The sequence below is a fragment of the Amborella trichopoda genome, chromosome 7 (assembly GCF_054954075.1).
Source record: "Amborella trichopoda isolate Santa Cruz 75 chromosome 7, AtrichopodaSantaCruz75HAP2 v2.0, whole genome shotgun sequence".
Classification (NCBI taxonomy): domain Eukaryota; kingdom Viridiplantae; phylum Streptophyta; class Magnoliopsida; order Amborellales; family Amborellaceae; genus Amborella; species Amborella trichopoda.
The window spans coordinates 29,836,112-29,855,473 of NC_142342.1; the positions used below are offsets into that span (position 1 = coordinate 29,836,112).

The following is a 19,362-nucleotide window of genomic DNA, read 5'->3' on the forward strand; positions in this document are numbered from 1 at the left end:
TATTGGAGATTATTGTTAGATTTGATGTTATCCAAAATCATCCACTTAAAATATTCTCGGGATTGAGATATTCCCATATTATGTGGGATTTGGATTGAGATTGATATTGATAAGTTTCTTAAAGGAAATCAGGTGGGGGGTTGTGCCGGTGATTGGGGGTTGTGCGCTTTTAAATTGCATTTGAAAATCACCGAGCTGGCATTCGGTGAACCGTTGTTTTTACTTAAAAATTTTGAAAATTGTTGAGCTGGCGGCGGTGTGCTGTTGTTTTTACAAAAAATAATTTGAAAATTGCCGAGCTGGCAGCTGGTGGGGTTGAGCCGCTGTTATTATTCAACAAATTTGATCGTGCGCTTTTAAATTGCACGGTCGCTGGTAGGTGAGTGACTCGTTGTTTTTACTTAAACGATTTGAAAATCGCCAAGCTGGTGATGGGTGAGCCACTGTTTTTACTAAAAAATTTGAAAATTGCCGAGCTGGCAGCTGGTGGGGGTGAGCCGCTGTTATTATTAAACAAATTTGAAAATTCATGTGGCGATGTAACCATTTCATGATGTCATAATCGGTGACGCATTCAATCTTTGATATGGTGGAATGATCTATGACGTCATGAGGTGGGGGGTCATGATGGCGGTGGGGGGTCGTGCGTTTTTAAATTGCACGGTAGCTGGTGGATGAATGAGCCACTATTTTAACTAAAAAAAATTTGAAAATCGCCATGTTGGCATTGGGTAAGCCGCTACTTTTACTAATAAAATTTGAAAATTGCTGAATTGGCAGCAGGTAGGGGTCAGCTGTTATTATTAAACAAATTCGAAAATTCATGTGGCGATATAGCCGTTTCATAACATTATAATCGGTGACGCATTCGATCTATGACATCATCCGGAGAGAAAAAACATCCGGATCTTATTTTATGGATGGATCCAAAATGGTCTAGTCAAAACCTGACCCGGATTACGCCATTCCATATCCAATCAACAATTTTGAAAACATTGGTTACACGTCTCTGTTGACGGCAGTGCTTACCGTCACCCATCCTGTTTCAAACGCATCGTAGAAAATTTCACAGCCGCATGCATGCTACCGAAAGCCGGAGGGCACTGTCGTTACTTATTGAGAGGAAGGTGTAAATACCAAAGATCCCTTGACAGAGTCGCCACGAGTCCAGTCCACTCCCACTTAACAAATCGTCCTCTCCCACTTTTTCACGCATATAAGAAAGCGAACCCTCCCTCCCACTTCACAAATCAATTTTCTTTTTCTTTCTCTCTCTAAAATTAAGAGCAAAAGCAGTAGAGTGAGAGTCCCAATGGCCACCCTGAGCCACCCACGCTCTTCTTTCCACTCCACTCCACCTAACTCCCTTCAAAATCTTTAAGAAAAGGAAGAAAGTAGTGATGGCCTTCACCAAAGGAGCGGTTTTCGTGATAGCGGTCTTCTTCACAGCGGTTTCAACAGTGGCTCTTCTGCCGCCGGAGACTGCGGCGCTGCTCAGGCTGCGAGCGGCGCTCTCCTCCAACGCTACCGCAGCCCAATGCTGCCGGATGAGCATTCACATGTGGGGTTTGCCGGGTTACGATGCATGTCGATGGGAGGGGGTGGACTGTGATGACGATGGCCACGTCAAGGTGACGTGGACTTGTGAGAATTCCTGCTTTGCCGCCGTTGCCCCACTGCGGCTTCTGCCGTACTTGAGCTGGCCTCTCTCTCACGCCTCAGGAGCCTCTCTCTCAGAAATTTGGGACTTGGGGGGGTTCCCTTTACCATTCTCAAGTAATTTTCTTCCTTTAATTTTACAGTCGATATAGAGAGAGGTGGGATTGGGGGCTGGCTGTAGTTTACAGTAGGGATATATCTATTATTTTTTTGTTATTATAATATTAGTTCAAAATTTTTTTTATTAGGACGTAAGTATAATAATTTGTCGGTATTTTAAAAAAAATTACCGAATCGCTTTTTTCGGAGTTTTTAAGATGCAAAGTTCTCATTCATGTGCAACTGACTTAAATTGAACTTTTCTGATTTTTAGCATCCAAAATATTCACTTTTTGGATTTCCAAATTCCAAAATTTTATACTCCCACAACACAACTGAATTACACTTTTTGGATTTTCAACGTCCAAAAATATAATATTTCAAATTTTAAAAATCCGATATGGTTTCAGCTATTGAAATCCAAAAAGTTTGGCGATGTTTCTTTCTCTCTACTGATCTCTACCTCTCTTCCAAAAAAAAAATGGGTATCATAAAAATTTATAAGTGTAACATATAAAAATTTGAATGTAAATGCAGAAAGTTTAACATAATTTTGTTATAAGAATGGATATTTCCTTCCCTACCTTGTCTCCATCACCGACACACAAAAAGGAAAGATGGATCGGCCCCCAAAACCAAGTGTCTTATGGTTTCCTTTCTCATTCCAATTTATTACGTCTTTTTCCTGATAATAATTGAAATCGGTGGTGTTATAGGTGTTGGGCAGCACATCCCTCCATTAAAAGTAATGGTCCAAATATTTCCTTCAAATTTTTTTATATAAATATATTTATATTCACATGGTAATGATCTCCATGCTGGAGATTATATACTCCTTTAAACTTAGGGCCAAAATCCACTCAAAAAAAATGGATTATTAAGAGGTGTGAATTTCTACATACGAATCAGGATACTCGTAGAAACCATGTGCAATAATATTTACAATAGAGCATGGCTAGCCTAAAACATGTTGGAGGTTACATATACCTAAAATATTGGATTCATAATTTATCTAAAAAATGGATAATAGAGAAAGGATGCACATCTGAACATCTTCATATGAGTCGGCCGACTCATACAACAAAAGGAATGGTTAAGAATTAATCTTCAAAAAATATCATTTTGTAATTCTTAATATTCAATTTTATTCCTATATTATTGGAGATTATTGTTAGATTTGATGTTATCCAAAATCATCCACTTAAAATATTCCCGGGATTGAGATATTCTCATATTATGTGGGAATGGGATTAAGATTGATATTTATAAGTTTCTTAAAAGAAATATGAATATGTTATATCAATAGGAAGTTTCCTATTTTGTGTGCCCAATTTGGGTCACTATATGGGAATGGCGGTTCCTTGACAGAGGTAGAGCCTCTTGTGCATAAGATGTGAGTTTTTTTTAGAAAATAGAGCTTCTCTTGGACAGAAACATTGTGAGTCAGTGTACTCATAAAAACCGTGTGCAATAATATTTATAATAGAGCATGACTAGCCTAAAGTAAAAATTAATATGTTGGAGATTAGATATACCTAACATATTGGATTCATAATTTATCTAAAAAATCGATAATGGAGACAAGACACATCTGAACATCTTCATATGAGTTGACCGACTCATATAACAAAATGAATGGTTAAGAATTATACTTCAAAAAATATCATTTTGTAATTCTTAATATTCATTTTTGTTCCTATATTATTGGAGATTATTGTTAAATTTGGTGTTATCCAAAATCGTCCAATTAAATATTTTAATATTATGTGGGATTGAGATATTCCAATATTATGTGGGATTGAGATTGATATTGATAAGTTTTCTTAAGGAAATATGAATATGTTATATCAATAGAAAGTTTTCTATTTTGTGTGCCCAATTTGGGTCACCTTATAGGAATAGTGGTTCCTAGATGGAGGTAGAGCCTCTTGGTCATAAGACGGGATTTTCTATTAGAGAAGAGAGCTTCGTTTAGACAGAAACATTGTAAGTCAGGGTACTCGTAGAAACCATATGCAATAATATTTACAATAGAGCATGGCTAGCCTAGAGTAAAAATTAACATGTTGGAGATTACATATACCTAAAATATTGGATTCATAATTTATCTCAAAAATGAATAATGGAGAGGACGCACATCTGAACATCGTCATATGAGTCGACTGACTCATATAACAAAAGGAATGGTTATGAATTATTCTTCAAAAAATAAAATTTTGTAATTCTGAACATTCAATTTTGTTCTTATATTATTGGAGATTATTTTTAGTTTTGGTGTTATAAAAAATCATCCACTTAAAATATTCCCATATTATGTGGGATTGATGTATTCTCATATTATGTGGGATTGAGATTGATATTGATAACTTTCTTAAAGGAGATATGAATATGTTATATCAATAGGAAGTTTCCTATTTTGTGTGCCCAATTTGGGTCACCTTATGGGAATGGTGGTTCCTAGAGGGAGCTTGAGCCTCTTGTGCATAAGATGCGATTTTTTCTTAGAGAAGAGAGCTTGTTTTAGACAGAAACATTGTGAGTCAAGGTACTCGTAGAAACCGTGTGCAATAATATTTACAATAGATCACGGCTAGCCTAAAGTAAAAATTAACATGTTGGAAATTACATATACCTAAAATATTGGATTCAGAATTTATCTCAAAAAAGGATAATCGAGAGAGGATGTACATCTTAACATTATCATATGAGTCGACCGACTCTTATAACAAAAGAAATGGTTAAGAATTATTCTTCAAAAAATATCATTTGGTAGTGTCTAATATTAAATTTTGTTCCTATATTAGGGGAGATTATTATTAGATTTGGTGTTATCCAAAATCATCCACTTAAATATTCGCCTATTATGTGGGATTGAGAATTTTTCATAGATTCTCTTGGATTGAGATTGATATTCATAAGTTTCCTAAAAGAAATATGAATATGTTATATCAGTAGGAAGTTTCCTATTTTGTGTGCCCAATTAGGGTCAACATATGGGAATGGTGGTTTCTAGAGGGTGGTAGTGCCTCTTGTGCATAAGATGCGATTTCCTCTAAGAAAAGAGAACTTCTTTTAGATAGAAACATTGTGAGTAAGGGTACTCGTAGAAACCGTGTGCAATAATATTTACAATAGAGCATGGCTAACCTAAAGTAAAAATTAACATATTGGAGATTACATATACCTAAAATATGGGATTCATAATTTATCGAAAAAATGGAGAATGGAGAGAGGACGCACATCCAAACATCTTCATATGAGTTGACCGACTCATTTAACAAAAGGAATGGTTAAGAGTTGTTCTTCAAAAAATATCGTTTTGTAATTCTTAATTCATTTTTGTTCCTATATTATTGGAGATTATTGTTAGATTTGGTGTTATTCAAAATCATCCAGTTAATTCATTTTTGTTCCTATATTTATAATAGAGCATGGCTAGCCTGAAGTAAAAATTAACATGTTGGAGATTTCATATAACTAAAATATTGGATTCCTAATTTATCTCAAAAATGGATAATGGAAAGATGACGCACTTCTGAACATCTTCTTATGAGTCGACCGACTCATATAACAAAAGGAATGGTTAAGAATTATTCTTCAAAAAATATCATTTTGTTAAAATATTATCATATTATGTGGGATTGAGATATTCCCATATTATGTGGGATTGAGATTGATATTGATAAATTTCCTAAAGGAAATTTGAATATGCCATATCAATAAGAAGTTTCATATTTTGTATGCGCAATTTTCGAGAGAGGATGCACATCTGAACATCTTCACATCAGTCGACCGACTCATATAACAAAAAGAATGATTAAGAATTATTCTTCAAACAATTTCATTTTGTAATTCTTAATATTCAATTTTGTTCCTACATTATTGGAGACTATTGTTAGATTTGGTGTTAACCAAAATCTCCAATTAAAATACTCCCATAGTATGTGGAATTGTGTTATTCCCATATTATGTGGGATTGATATATTTTCTAAAGAAAATTTGAATATATTATATTAATAGGAAATTTCCTATTTTGTGTCCCCAATTTGGGTCACCATATGGGAATGGTGGTTCTTAGAGAAAGGTAGAGCCTCTTGTCCATAAGATATGATTTCCTCTTAGAGAAGAGAACTTATTTTGGACAGAAACATTGTGAGTCAGGGTACTCGTAGAAATCATGTGCAATAATATTTATAATAGAGCATGACTAGCCTAAAGTAAAAATTAACATGTTCGGGATTGCATATACCTAAAATATTGGATTCATAATTTTTCTAAAAAATGGAGAATGGAGAGAGGACGCACATCTGAACATCTTCATATGAGTTAACCGACTCATATAATAAAAGGAATGGTTAAGAACTATTCTTCAAAAAATATCGTTTTAGAATTCTTAATATTCATTTAAGTGCCTATATTATTGGAGAGTATTGTTAGATTTGGTGTTATCCAAAATCATCCAGTTAAAATGTTCCCATATTATGTGGGATTCAGATATTCCCATACTATGTGGGATTGAGATTGATATTGATAAGTTTCTTAAAAGAAAATATGAATATGTTATATCAATAGGAAGTTTCCTATTTTGTTTGCCCAATTTGGGTCACCTTCTGGGAATGGTTGTTCCTAGAGGGAGGTAGAGTCACTTGTGCATAAGATGCGAATTTCTCTTAGTGAAGAGAGCTTCTTTTGGACAAAAACATTGTGAGTCAGGGTACTCGTAGAAACCGTGTGCAATAATATTTACAACAGAGCGTGGCCAACCTAAAGTAAAAATTAACATGTTGGAGATTACATATACCTAAAATATTGGATTCATAATTTATCTCAAAAATGGATAATGGAGAGTGGACGCACATCTGAACATCTTCATATGAGTCAACCGACTCAAATAACAAAAGGAATGGTTAAGAATTATTCTTCAAAATATATCATTTATTAATTCTTAATATTCAATTTTGTTCCTATATTATTGGAGATTATTGTTATATATCGTGCTATCCAAAATCATCCACTTAAAATATTATCATATTATTTGGGATTGAGATATTCCCATATTTTGTGGGGTTGAGATTAATATTGATAAGTTTCCAAAAGGAAATATGAATATGTTATATCAATAGGAAGTTTCCTATTTTGTGTGCTCAATTTTGGTCACCATATGGGAATGGTGGTTCCTAGAGGGAGGTAGAGCCTCTTGTCCAAAAGATGCGATTTTCATTTAGAGAAGAGATCTTCTTTTGAAAAAAAAATATTGTAAATAAGGGTACTTGTAGAAACCGTGTGCAATAATATTTATAATAGAGCATGACTAGCCTGAAGTAAAAATTAACATGTTGGAGATTACATATACCTAAGATATTGGATTTATAATTTATCTCAAAAATGGATAATGGACAGAGGACGCACATCTGAATATCTTCATATGAGTCGACCGACTCATATAATAAAAGGAATGGTTAAGAATTATTCTTCAAAAAATATCATTTTGTAATTCTTAATATTCAATTTTATTCCTATATAATTGGAGATTATTGTTAGATTTTGTGTTATCCAAAATCATCCACTTAAAATATTCTCATATTATGTGGGATTGAGATATTTGCATGTTATGTAGGATTGAGATTGATATTGATAAGTTTCCTTAAAGAAATATGAATGTTATATCATGAGAATGGTCATTCTTAGAGGGAGGTAGAGCCTCTTGTGCATAAGATACGATTTCCTCTTAGAGAAGCGAACTTCTTTTGGACAGAAACATTGTGAGTTAGGTTACTCATAGAAACCGTGTGCAATAATATTTACAATAGAGCATGGCTAGCCAAAGTTAAAATTAACATGTTGGAGATTACTTATACCTAAAATATTGGATTCATAAATTTTCTCAACAAGGGATAATGGAGAGAGGACGCACATCTGAACATCTTCATATGAGTCGACCGACTCATGTAATCAAAGGAATGGTTAAGAATTATTCTTCAAAAATTATCACTTTGTAATTCTTAATATTCAATTTTATTCCTATATTATTGGAGATTATTGTTAGATTTGGTGTTATCCAAAATCATCCACTTAAAATATTCTCATATTATGTGAGATTGAGATATTCCCTTATTATGTGGGATTGAGATCGATATTGATAAGTTTCCTAAAGGAATTATTAATATGTTAAATCAATAGGAAATTTCTTATTTTGTGTGCCCAATTTGGGTCACCATATGAGAATAGTGGTTCCTAGAGGGAGGTAGAGCCTCTTATGCATAGGATGCGATTTCCTCTTAGACAATAGAGCTTCTTTTAGGCATAAACATTGTGAGTTAGGTTACTTGTAGAAACCGTGTGCAAGAATTTTTACAATAGAGCATGGCTAGCGTAATGTAAAAATTAAAATGTTGGAGTTTACATATACCTAAAATATTGGATTCATAATTTATCTCAACAATGGTTAATGGAGAGAGGACGCACATTTGAACATCTTCATATGAGTCGAACGACTCATATAGCAAAAGGAGTGGTTAGGAATTATTCTTCAAAAAATATAATTTTGTAATTCTTAATATTCAATTTTGTTCCTTTATTATTGTCGATTATTGTTAGATTTAATGTTTTCCAAAATTATCCACTTAAAATATTCCTATATTATATAGGATTGAGATATTCCCATATTATGTGGAATTGAAATTGATATTGATAAGTTTCTTAAAGGAAATGTGAATATGTTATATCAATAGGATGTTTTCAATTTTGTGTGTCCAATTTGGTCACCATATGAGAATGGTAGTTCCTAGAGGGAGGTAGAGCCTCTTGTGCATAAGATGTGATTACTTCTCAGAGAATAGAGCTTCTTTTGGACAGAAACATTTTGATGGTGCCTCTTTTGAACTCTCGAAGATTGAGAGATTTGTTTTTTGTAGAGAAGTGGTTGCCTTTGAGATTTTGGGTGGTTTCCCTTTTAATGAGATAAAATCTCGTTTCTCTCAAAGGTTTTCTCTTCCCAGACAGTGGTCTAATTATCGTATAAAGATGTGATAATGGTCCTATTTGGGAGAGCAGGTTTAAAAGAGTTTGCTCGACTTGGGTTTTTTATCGAGGTTTGTTCTAAAATCTTTGATGTAACTTTCATTAGTATAATGGATTTCTGTTTGCCGTGCCCGTGGATGAAGCCCTTTTGGGGTGAACTATGTAAATATTTGTGTTCTTGTTGTATGTGTTTCATGCTTTATTTTTCAAACTTTATTTACCAAATAGTAACCCATCGGGTTTAAAGTTTTCGCATACACAACAAGTGGCATCAGAGCACTACAAGTGGTATTAGAGCCCTAGTTTTAGGGTTTTTGGTATGGCGGTAAAGGTTTCGATTGCAACGTTCGAGGTGGAGAAATTCGATCGCAAACACTATTTTTCAGCAAGAATGGTGAAGAAATTTATTTGGCAAAAGATGAATAATTTGTGAAGCTATCCAATGGATATTGGCATGGTGAACAGGTGATTTTTTATATCAAGGTGGAGATTATTAGATTTGGTGTTATCCAAAATCATCCACTTAAAATATTCTCATGTGGGATTGAGATATTCTCATATTATGTGGGATTGAGATATTTCCATATTATGTGGGATTGAAATATTCCTATATTATATGGGATTGAGATTGATATTGATAAGTTTTCTAAGGCAATATGAATCCAAAAAGATTAAGACTCTTGAATTTATTTTTTGGTCTTTTGAGATATATGTTATATCTATAGGAAATTTCAAATTTTGTGTGGATTCCTAATTATATATACGGGATGAAAGTGTAACGAATTTGTGTTCCCAATTTGGGTTATGAAAATGGTGATTCCTCTAGAGAGAGAGGGACGTAGAGCGTCATGTGCATAAGATGCGATTTCTTCCTAGAGATGAGAGCTTCATTTGGACAAAAAAATTGTGATGGTGCTTCTTTTGAACTCTCGAAGATTGAGAGGTTTGTTTCTTGTAAAGAAACGGTTCCCATTGAGATTTTGGGTGGTTTCCCTTTTAGTGAGATAAAGTCTCGTTTGCTCTCAAAGTTGTTCTCTTCCAAGACATTGGTCTAATTATGGAATAGAGATGAGAGAATGGTTCCCATTGAGATTTTGGGTGGTTTCCCTTTTAGTGATATAAAATCTCGTTTGCTTTCAAAGTTGTTCTCTTCCTAGACAATGGTATAATTATAGAATAGAGATGAGATAATCGGCATGGTGCCTTTTGGGAGAGCAGGTTTAAAAGGGTTTGCTCGGCTTGGGTTTTTTGTCGAGGTTTGTTCCGAGATCTTTGATGTAACTTTCATTGGTATAATGTATTTCTGTTTGCCGTGCTTGTGGATGTAGCCCTTCTGCGGTGAACCACATAAATCTGTGTACTTGTTGTATATGTTTCATGCTTTATTTCTCATACTTTATTTGCCAAATATTAAAGCTTTTGCATACACAACAAGTGGTATTAGAGTACTTTATGGGAATCAAATCCATCCCAAAAATTGATAATGGAGAGAGGATGCACATCTACATATGAGTTGGTCGCCGACTCCTATAAACCATGTCCTTTACATAAAATAATTTGTATAAGGTATCAATATTCGAAAGTAAGGTCTTACCTCATAAATTTACTTGAGGAGGTTATTTCGATGTCGAAATATACGACATTTACTCATCTCAAGATAAACCTCGAGATGAGCAAATGTAGACGAATCTCGAGATTGGAATCGTGCTTGAGATTGAGTGGTTAGCAGTGGAACTTTAACAACACTACATCTCAAGTTCGATTCCTACAATTAAACTACTAGAAATCTTACGACGCTACATCTCAAGTTTGATTTCTACCACTAAACTATTAAAAATCTCTCGACGGTATTCGCGCCCCATTTTTTATTAATGTAAAAGTAAGTACTATGCAAACCAACAAAAAAACACGTGTTTAATTCACTCTCATAAAAAATTGTCCTATTTGGATGCAGAACTATGTGGCCTGCTCAACATAACCTACCTTGACCTTGCTGGTAACTCCTTCACTGGAAGCTTGGATCCCTATTTCCCTTCTCTTCAACACTTGGATCTCTCTGAGAATGCCCTTACTGGTCCCATCCCCTCTTCAATTGGAGACTTGGTGAATCTCCAATATTTGCACCTCACTGGAAACCAAATCAATGGGACCTTGCCTCCAACAGTTGGCAATTTGACATCCCTTCTTCACCTTTCTCTATCAAATAACCTTCTCCAAGGAACCCTACCTCCTTCCATTGGCAACTTACAATTGCTGCAAAATTTCTCTCTTTCTAATAACCAAATGGAAGGGAGTATACCTCCATCTCTCTCCGGTTTAGCTTCCCTTCAAATGCTTCGTCTATCGAACAATAAGTTTGCGGGAGACGTCCCGTCAAACCTCGGTAGTTTGAGATCTCTCAAGGAGTTGGATCTCTCAGGTAACAAACTCAACGGGACGATCCCTCCCTCTGTAGGGGAATTGCAGTGCCTTCAAAGGATATCCCTCTCTTATAACCAACTTCATGGCAGCATCCACCCATCCTTGGGTAAATTGGTTCTTCTACAGTATTTGAATGCTTCATCTAATAGACTCCAAGGAACCATACCTCCATCTCTTGGCAATCTGTCTTCTCTCCAAACACTCGATTTGTCGAACAACGAGTTCAATGGTACCTTCATCTTTGCCACCTTTGCTAATCTCTCCAACCTCACAGGCTTACACCTTTCAGGCAATGAGGGGCTAGCAATCCAAACTGATTCCCCTTCATGGACCCCAAGTTTCCAGCTAACCGCCTTTAAACTGTCTCATTGCAATCTGGCCATTAATTATGGCTTCCCTCGATTTCTGGCCACTCAAAAAGAGAGCTTGATGACACTGGATCTCTCTAAGACCAACTTGGGAGGAAGCATCCCTTCTTGGTTGTTCAACATAACAACTATCAAAGGCTTGAGGTTGTTCTATCTACAAGATAATTTCTTTAATGGCTCACTTTCCCTGCCAATAGTCATCCAAGACCTTCGCTATTTAGATCTCTCCAACAACCTCATCACCAGTATTCCAAAAGATATCGGCCTTCTTCTTCCCAGTTTGTGGTACCTGAACCTATCTATAAATTCATTGAGTGGTTGCATCCCTTCCTCAATTGGCAACCTCAAGTACATAGGCATACTAGATCTCTCATTCAATAAATACTAGGGGAAAATCCCTCCTTCTATGGTGTCAGGGATGACTAACCTAGCCACATTAAGGTTATCGAACAATAAATTGTATGGGCCGTTGCTGCCTCCTGGACAGCCTTCTAACCTACTCGGCTTGGAATCGCTACATCTAGACAATAACATGCTCACTGGAACCATTCCAAATGAGTTGTTAAGAAGCCCACTTTTGAAAGTCTTGGATTTGGGTCATAACCATCTCACTGGTGGCATCCCCAATTGGCTATCAGGACTCTCCAATCTTCGGATACTGATATTGAAGAGCAATGGATTTCATGGTAACATCCCAAATGAAGTGTGCCACCCCCAAAATTTGGCCATCTTAGACTTGTCACAAAATGATCTCCAAGGTTTGATGCCTCGTTGCTTCTACAATGTCACTGCTTGGGTCGACGGCACACCAAAGCCACACATATATGGACTCAAGCAATTATTCAACTACATAGAAGAGGTGGGGTTTGCTGATAGGAATCAAAGGTACAATTACATGGGTGTTGTCCTATCTGTAATGACAGGAATCGATCTCTCAAAAACCGATTGAATGGAGACATTCCCGAAGAGTTGGGCTCTTTAGATGGGTTGCACACACTGAACATCTCTAGAAATTCATTAACTGGTGAGATTCCAAAGTCATTTAAAGGTTTGCGTCAAATCGAGAGTTTGGATCTCTCATATAACGAGCTCTCAGGAGCGATCCCACATGAGCTTGTTTTGTTAAATACTCTGGCAGTGTTCTCGGTAGCAAAGAACCACTTCGCGGGCAAGATACCAGTTGAGGGACAATTCTTCTCATTCAACAAAAGTAGTTATGATGGTAACCCAGACCTCTGTGGATACCCATTGGAGAGAAACTGTAGAAACTACACAACTAGAGATGAGGGAGATGAAGAAGAAGAAGAAGAGACTTCATGGATAGATGGGCCTCTAGTGTACTACTGCTTTATTGGATTGTGTTATGCTTCGGGATTTTGGGGGTGCTTGGGCCTATTGTTTTTCAATGGGAATTTGAACAAGGCATACTTTGAGGCCATTGCTACAGCTATCTCCTTTCTCCTGTGCATGGCAATCAAGTTTAAGAGATTTTTTTGCTCCCTTGGCAGGTCAAGATGATGTACCATGGTTTAAAACTTTGAGTTATGTACATTTTACAATATTTGTAGCCTTAAAGTTTGTATGTATATTTTTAGAAAAAAGTTTATATAAGGATGCTACCTTATAATGTAGAACTACGGATGCCCCTCAAAAATCCATCGGTAAAGGTAGTTTTAATGTTGAAAAACCCTTTGATTGATCATCTCGACTTCGATATATATGACTATGAAAAATAAAAAGATTTTAAGTCTCAAAAATAGTACATTTTACAATATATTATCTACACCGTCCATTTTCAAGATTTTCATATGTTAGTAGATCTACTGATTTTAACTATTTTTTAAATTTTAAATTTTATAATTAGATATAAAATAGATTTTGAAATAATCCTAAAAACCTTTTATATCAGAATTATATACCATGATAAAATTTGAACGTGTGCCTTGCCTCTACACCTACGGATGCATCCGTATGCCAACTGCACCTACAGATGCATCCGTATGCCAACTGCACCATATTTTAAAGCTTTGAATGGATTAAAAGTTGAATGTGTAATCACATGATTCATAACTTTCACATTTCACTAATTAGAGGTCAGCTGTAGTTCACTTGATTAGGAAAAGCGCATAAAATTCATCTGAATAGGGCCGCCCACTGTATACTTTTCATGAATGCGAGACCCCACGTTTCTTGCTATTCCTTATCTAAGCACAACTCCTTATCTTAACCTACTGCTGAATTTCTTTTTAATAAACTTCTCTCTCGTTCTCGTTCTCTGTCTCTCTCTCTTTCTCTAGTGGGTAGGTGACACTCCTAAAATCATGTGTTGGAATAACTAAAAGAGGCCCTAAGAACCCTCTAGATTACCAAACACGGACACACCTTCAAAATGCATATTAGGTCCTGCCTCAAGCCCTATTGAAGATGGATGCAAGGAAATCAGGTGAATGCCTTGTAAATACCTTCTATATTCTCTCTATATGGAGTTATGTTGGTATTTGTGGGTTTATAGTAGTTATTCTATATTCTCTCTAAATATAAGTGGCAGTTATCATAAGTGAGAAGTCTCACTTATGTTAAATAGGAGTCATGTAACTAGTAATGTGGTCGGTTTTTTATACTACTTGTAGAGCCTATAAGTAGGCACAAATGAATGCAATAAATGTAGTCGTATTTTTTTGTTGGTATTTATCTATCTAAGCATGTGTTTCTGAATAAATATAAGTGAGGTAATTACAAGGACTGTTATGGCCTATGTGCCATAGAATCATCACTTTAATATTCATCTTTTTATATTTATCTTCGTGTTTAGTCCTTCCTTGAGTTGTTGAGAATATTATTTTTATTGTAGCAGCAACTACATATTTTCAAAAAAACCGATAATTGGTATTAGAGCATATGGTTTGAATTATCTTTGGAATATTAAAAAACGAGAGATAAAATTAGGAAGTCATGTGATTATTTTTTGAAAAGAAACTATTTGTGCCTTGATTAAAATAGCGCTAGTGATTTTACAATGAGAAGAAAGAAGAAGTACGCATTAAATGCGGTGTTTTTAGAAAGGAAAAAGTTTATATAAATCGGAGGCTCTAAACAATCAATTTAGGAAGCACCTCAAAATAACACTACAAGAGGTTGTTATGAAGCTCAAAAATCCTCAAATTGATCATCTCAACTTCAAGATGTATGTAAAAAAATCTAGATTTCAAATGTTAGAAATAGTGCATCTTGTAATGCATTTTCGGACTGTCAATTTTCAAGATTTTCAAGTGTTCATAGATCTGCTCGATTCTAAAATACTTTAAAAGTTTTAAATTTTATAATTAGAGATGAAAATAAATTTTCAAGTCATCACATAGATTTTCAGTATTGAAACAATATCTTTCAACATTATTTGAAGGTAGCTTTACTATGATTATTTAGAGCCTTGGCTCTATACAAATCACACCTTTGTAGAAAGGAAGAATAAAATTTTTTAAAAAAAAGAACAAAAAACCAAAAGGGGATAGTTCTTGATGTTGGTGTTTTGCAAAAGTTTTCAAAAATGAAATTTTAAAAACTGAGAGAGAAAAAAAAAGGGGGGGGTTTAATGGAGTGGGACATGAGTAGTCCTCAAGGATAACGCACACCGAGTGTAGGCATATACAAATATTTTTGGAGAAAGAAAAATTCCCATAGTCCTAATATATCATTCCATTGAAAGGCATGAAGATGCTACGTAAAGATACTGAAAAAGTATTTTTTGAGGAAAAAAAAGACCGTAGCCATATCATGCCATAAAAAGACATGATGGTTCCAAGTGAACGCATAGATAATTAGTTTTTAAGAAAGCCCTACAGTTCTAGTGTGTGATTCCATGAGAAGGATTGCAATACTCTAAGCAATATTTTATTTAAAATTAATATACTAAATTTTATCTTACTTCAAGGAAAAAGTTTATATAAAGTTGCAATCTTAAAATATAGAATTAAAGTACACTTAAATAATCCAGTGTAATTACATCTTATGATGAAATTTGATGGTACAGCTTACTTTGATGGTTTAAGGTTGCAATCTTTTAAACCACATCCTTATTAAAAGCTTTCTAATTTATTTTGAAAGAAATCAAATTACCTTTTAATTTATTTTTAAAGAAATTAAATCACCTTTAAATTTATTTTAAAAGAAATCAAATCACGTGCTTCACACGTAAAATCCGCTAGTGAATGATAATTTAATTTAGTTATACAGTTTAAAAAATATTAGGAGAATTTAGAGGGTTTCATGCGTATTTCCATAGGCAAAAACTAGACGGCTCAAGTCACGAAACTTTGATGGGTGGAGAATGCATGTTGGCCAAGTTTATGTAGCATGGGGGAAGAATTTGGTCATCATGGTCAAGTTCATATATAGCGTGTGAAACACAATTTTGGTCATCTTCCTTCTTTTGACACGACCTAACTATCGTAAAGAAAAAGGGCAAAGCTTTTTCCAGATGTTTTGGTGAGAAAATCTATCTTGACCATGTCAAAGATGGGTAAATGCTTTGGGGGCAATGGAATTTAATTTACCTTTCCAATCTTATTTCCCATCTGACTAAGGAACCCGGTTTCTACTAGTCAGCCCTCTAACCTAGGCCATCAGGTTCATTGTTGTTGCGCTATCAAAGGTGGACCCTAAGGACTTAGCGTGCCTTCTTTAGTTTTTGAAAAGATACCAATTAAATAGTCCAAATCATCTAGCTGCTTGGTTTGAAAAAAATTAGACTTTTGACTATCACTTATATTTAATAAGGCTATTTACTTTTGATATTTACTTTTGGTATAAAGAGGTCACAATCACCATTAGTAATTAGACGTAAACTCTGATAATTTAGAGCAACGCTCGACAAAATCTCGATCGGACAATTCACATCGGGAATTGGAAAATTGAATCACAAAGTTTGGAACTTTTTTTTCTTTTCTTTTGTATTATACTAATAATACCAATATTATATATTATGTTATCATATTAACTATATATATAATTATATTATGTATTATATATACAATTATTTATATTAATTATATAATTATATAATTATAGAATTATATAATTATATAATTATATATAGTATATATATGATAATTAAATGATATATAGTATATATTATATATATTATATATATTATATATAATTATAATTAGTGTGCGGTTTCAATAAGGTAGCAACCTTAAACAATCCAATTAAGGCACACCTCCAAATTTTATTATATGTAATTTTGGTTTAAAAAATTCTTAGGATTATCTAAAAATGTATTTTCATATCTAATTCTAAAATTTTAAACTTCAAAATTGGTTAAAATCATGTAGATCTATAAACATGTGAAAATCATGAAAATGGACGGTCTAGATAATGTGTTGCAAGATGCGCTATTTTTGGGACTCAAACTATTTTTTTTTATACATTCATACATCTGGATGCCGAGATGATCAATTAGAGGGTCATTCAACATTAAAACAACCTTTTCCGATAGATTTTTGAGGTGCATCTGTAATTCTACATTTGAATGGTGCAACTTTATATAAACTTTTCCCTTATAATTATACAATATATAATTATATATACAATAATATATAGGTATAATATATATATATAATTACAAAGTTTGAAACTTTTTTTCTTTTCTGTTGTATTATACTAATAATATTAACTATATATATAATTATATAGCTATATATAATATATATACTATAATTATAATATATATATATATATATATATATATCAGAAAAATACTGAAAATAGCCCACTAGCTCATATGAACATATGAGCCCAACGGCCCAGATTGAATCTGGGCCGATCTGACGGTCACGATCTCACTTTGTATTTGAATTTTAATTTTTTTTCATACAAATCCAAATAATTTAAAAATTTAGGCGTCTATTTTTCTCATCAAGGCGCACCTGATAAAAATATTTTAAAAATAATTCACAATAAATAAATAGACCAATATACCCCTGAAACTTTTCAGTGGTATTTTGATCAATTTATTTCTTGTGAATTATTTTTTTGATATTTTTATTAGATTATCTTATTTTTGAAGAACAGACGCCTAAAATTTCAAGTTATTTGGATTTGTAAAAGTAAATTCAAATTCAAATACGAAATGAAGTCGTGAATGTCTGATAAGCCCAGATTCAATCCAGGCCATTTAGCTAGTGGGCTAATCTCAACATTTTCTAATGTGTAATTATACTATATATATATATATATATATATATATATATATATATATATATATATATATATATATATATATATATATATATATATATATATATATATATATATAATCCATTGTATTATATAATTATATATAATATATTATACGTATAATAAATTGTAGATATAATAGTATATATTAGATATATATACGTATTATAATATATTATATACCTATAATTATATTATATCCTCCAAGGTTTGGATGGTCCTATCCGATTGCCCATCAGTCTGGGGGTGAAAGACAATGCTAAAGGTGAGTTTTGTCCCCAAAGGTGACTGTAGACTAGCCCAAAATCTAGAGGTAAACCGAGTGTCCTTGTAGGACACGATATAGACTGGAACTCCATGCAACCTCACTATCTCCTTGATGTACAACTGGGCTAGTGGGGCCGAAGTGCTGGTTGTGCGGATGAGTAAGAAGTTGGCAGTTTTGGTCAGCCAGTTCATAATAACCCAAATGTTATCATGCCTTGAACTCGTTCTAAGCAAACCGGAGACAAAATCCATAGAAATGTGCTCCCATTTGCATTCTAGTATGGGTAAGAACTGCAACAACCCAACGGGCTTTTGATGCTCAGCTTTCACTTGCTGGCATGTTAGGCACTTTGATACAAATAGTGCTACGTCCCTTTTCATGTCATTCCACCAAAAGGTTTTCTTCAGGTCCTGGTATATGTTAGTACTTCCAAGATGTCTAGTATAACGGGAGTGGTGTGCCTCTTCCGAGATTGCTTTCTTCACACCCTCATCATTCGAGATGCATACCCGATTTTTGAATCTCAACAAGCCGTCCCTGCTCATAGCGTATTCGTCCATCTTTTCCAGCTTCATCTCTTCTACAATCTTCATGAGTTGAGGTCCTTTCTTTTGTGCCAGCGGAACCTATTGAATTAGTTGGGGTTCCACCCTTATGTTAGCAGTCATACCTTCCATACTACTAAGGGGTGGAGCTGGATGACAACCTACTATATCTTCTAACAACTTCATCTCTCAGACCATTCGATGAGCCACTGATGCCACGAGCTTCCTACTCTGAATGTCTTCTACCACATTAGTCATGCTGGGGTGATATTGAATGGTACAATCATAAGCGTTCAATAGGTCCATTCATCTCCTTTGTCTCATGTTCAACTCCTTCTGAGAAAACAAGTACTTGAGGCTCTTATGGTCTGTAAGCGCCTCAAATTTGGCTCCATAGAACTAATGTCTCCAGATTTTTAGGGCGAATACTATAGACGCAAGCTCGAACTCATGGGTAGGATAAATCTAATCATACGGCTTCAACTGTTTGAAGGTGAGTGCACATATGAGCCCTTTGTGAGAGACATCGGTGTAAACTGCAAGGTCCTCATTTCCTTCAGGTAAGGTCAGTATCAGAGACGTGGTCACCCTCTTATTTAGTTCCTAGAAGCTCTTCTCATAGTCATCTTACCATACAAACTTCACATTCTTCTGGAGCAGTTGAGTTTGAGGGAGCGCTATCTTAAAAAATCCTTTTACAAAGCGCTTGTAATATCCTGCTAACCCCAGAAAACTACAGACCTCTGCA

General features: G+C 34.4%; 1 protein-coding gene and 1 pseudogene across 2 annotated transcripts; both read left to right on the forward strand.

Annotated features, from left to right (window-relative positions):
- Window positions 1–866: 866 nt before the first annotated feature.
- Window positions 867–13,196, forward strand: LOC18438669 (receptor-like protein 15). Of its 2 annotated transcripts, none has more exons than XM_020670114.2 (2): window positions 867–1,776; window positions 10,733–13,196. In XM_020670114.2, the coding sequence occupies exons 1-2, from the start codon at window positions 1,401–1,403 to the stop codon at window positions 11,953–11,955; spliced, it is 1,599 nt and encodes a 532-aa protein (XP_020525773.2). In that variant the 5' UTR covers window positions 867–1,400; the 3' UTR covers window positions 11,956–13,196. The 2 variants fall into 2 exon arrangements, with proteins under 2 accessions (XP_020525773.2, XP_088728357.1); XM_088872231.1 differs by having other exon boundaries at window positions 1,674–1,776; window positions 9,026–13,196.
- Window positions 11,974–13,196, forward strand: LOC148781322 (cuscuta receptor 1-like; annotated as a pseudogene).
- Window positions 13,197–19,362: the final 6,166 nt, after the last annotated feature.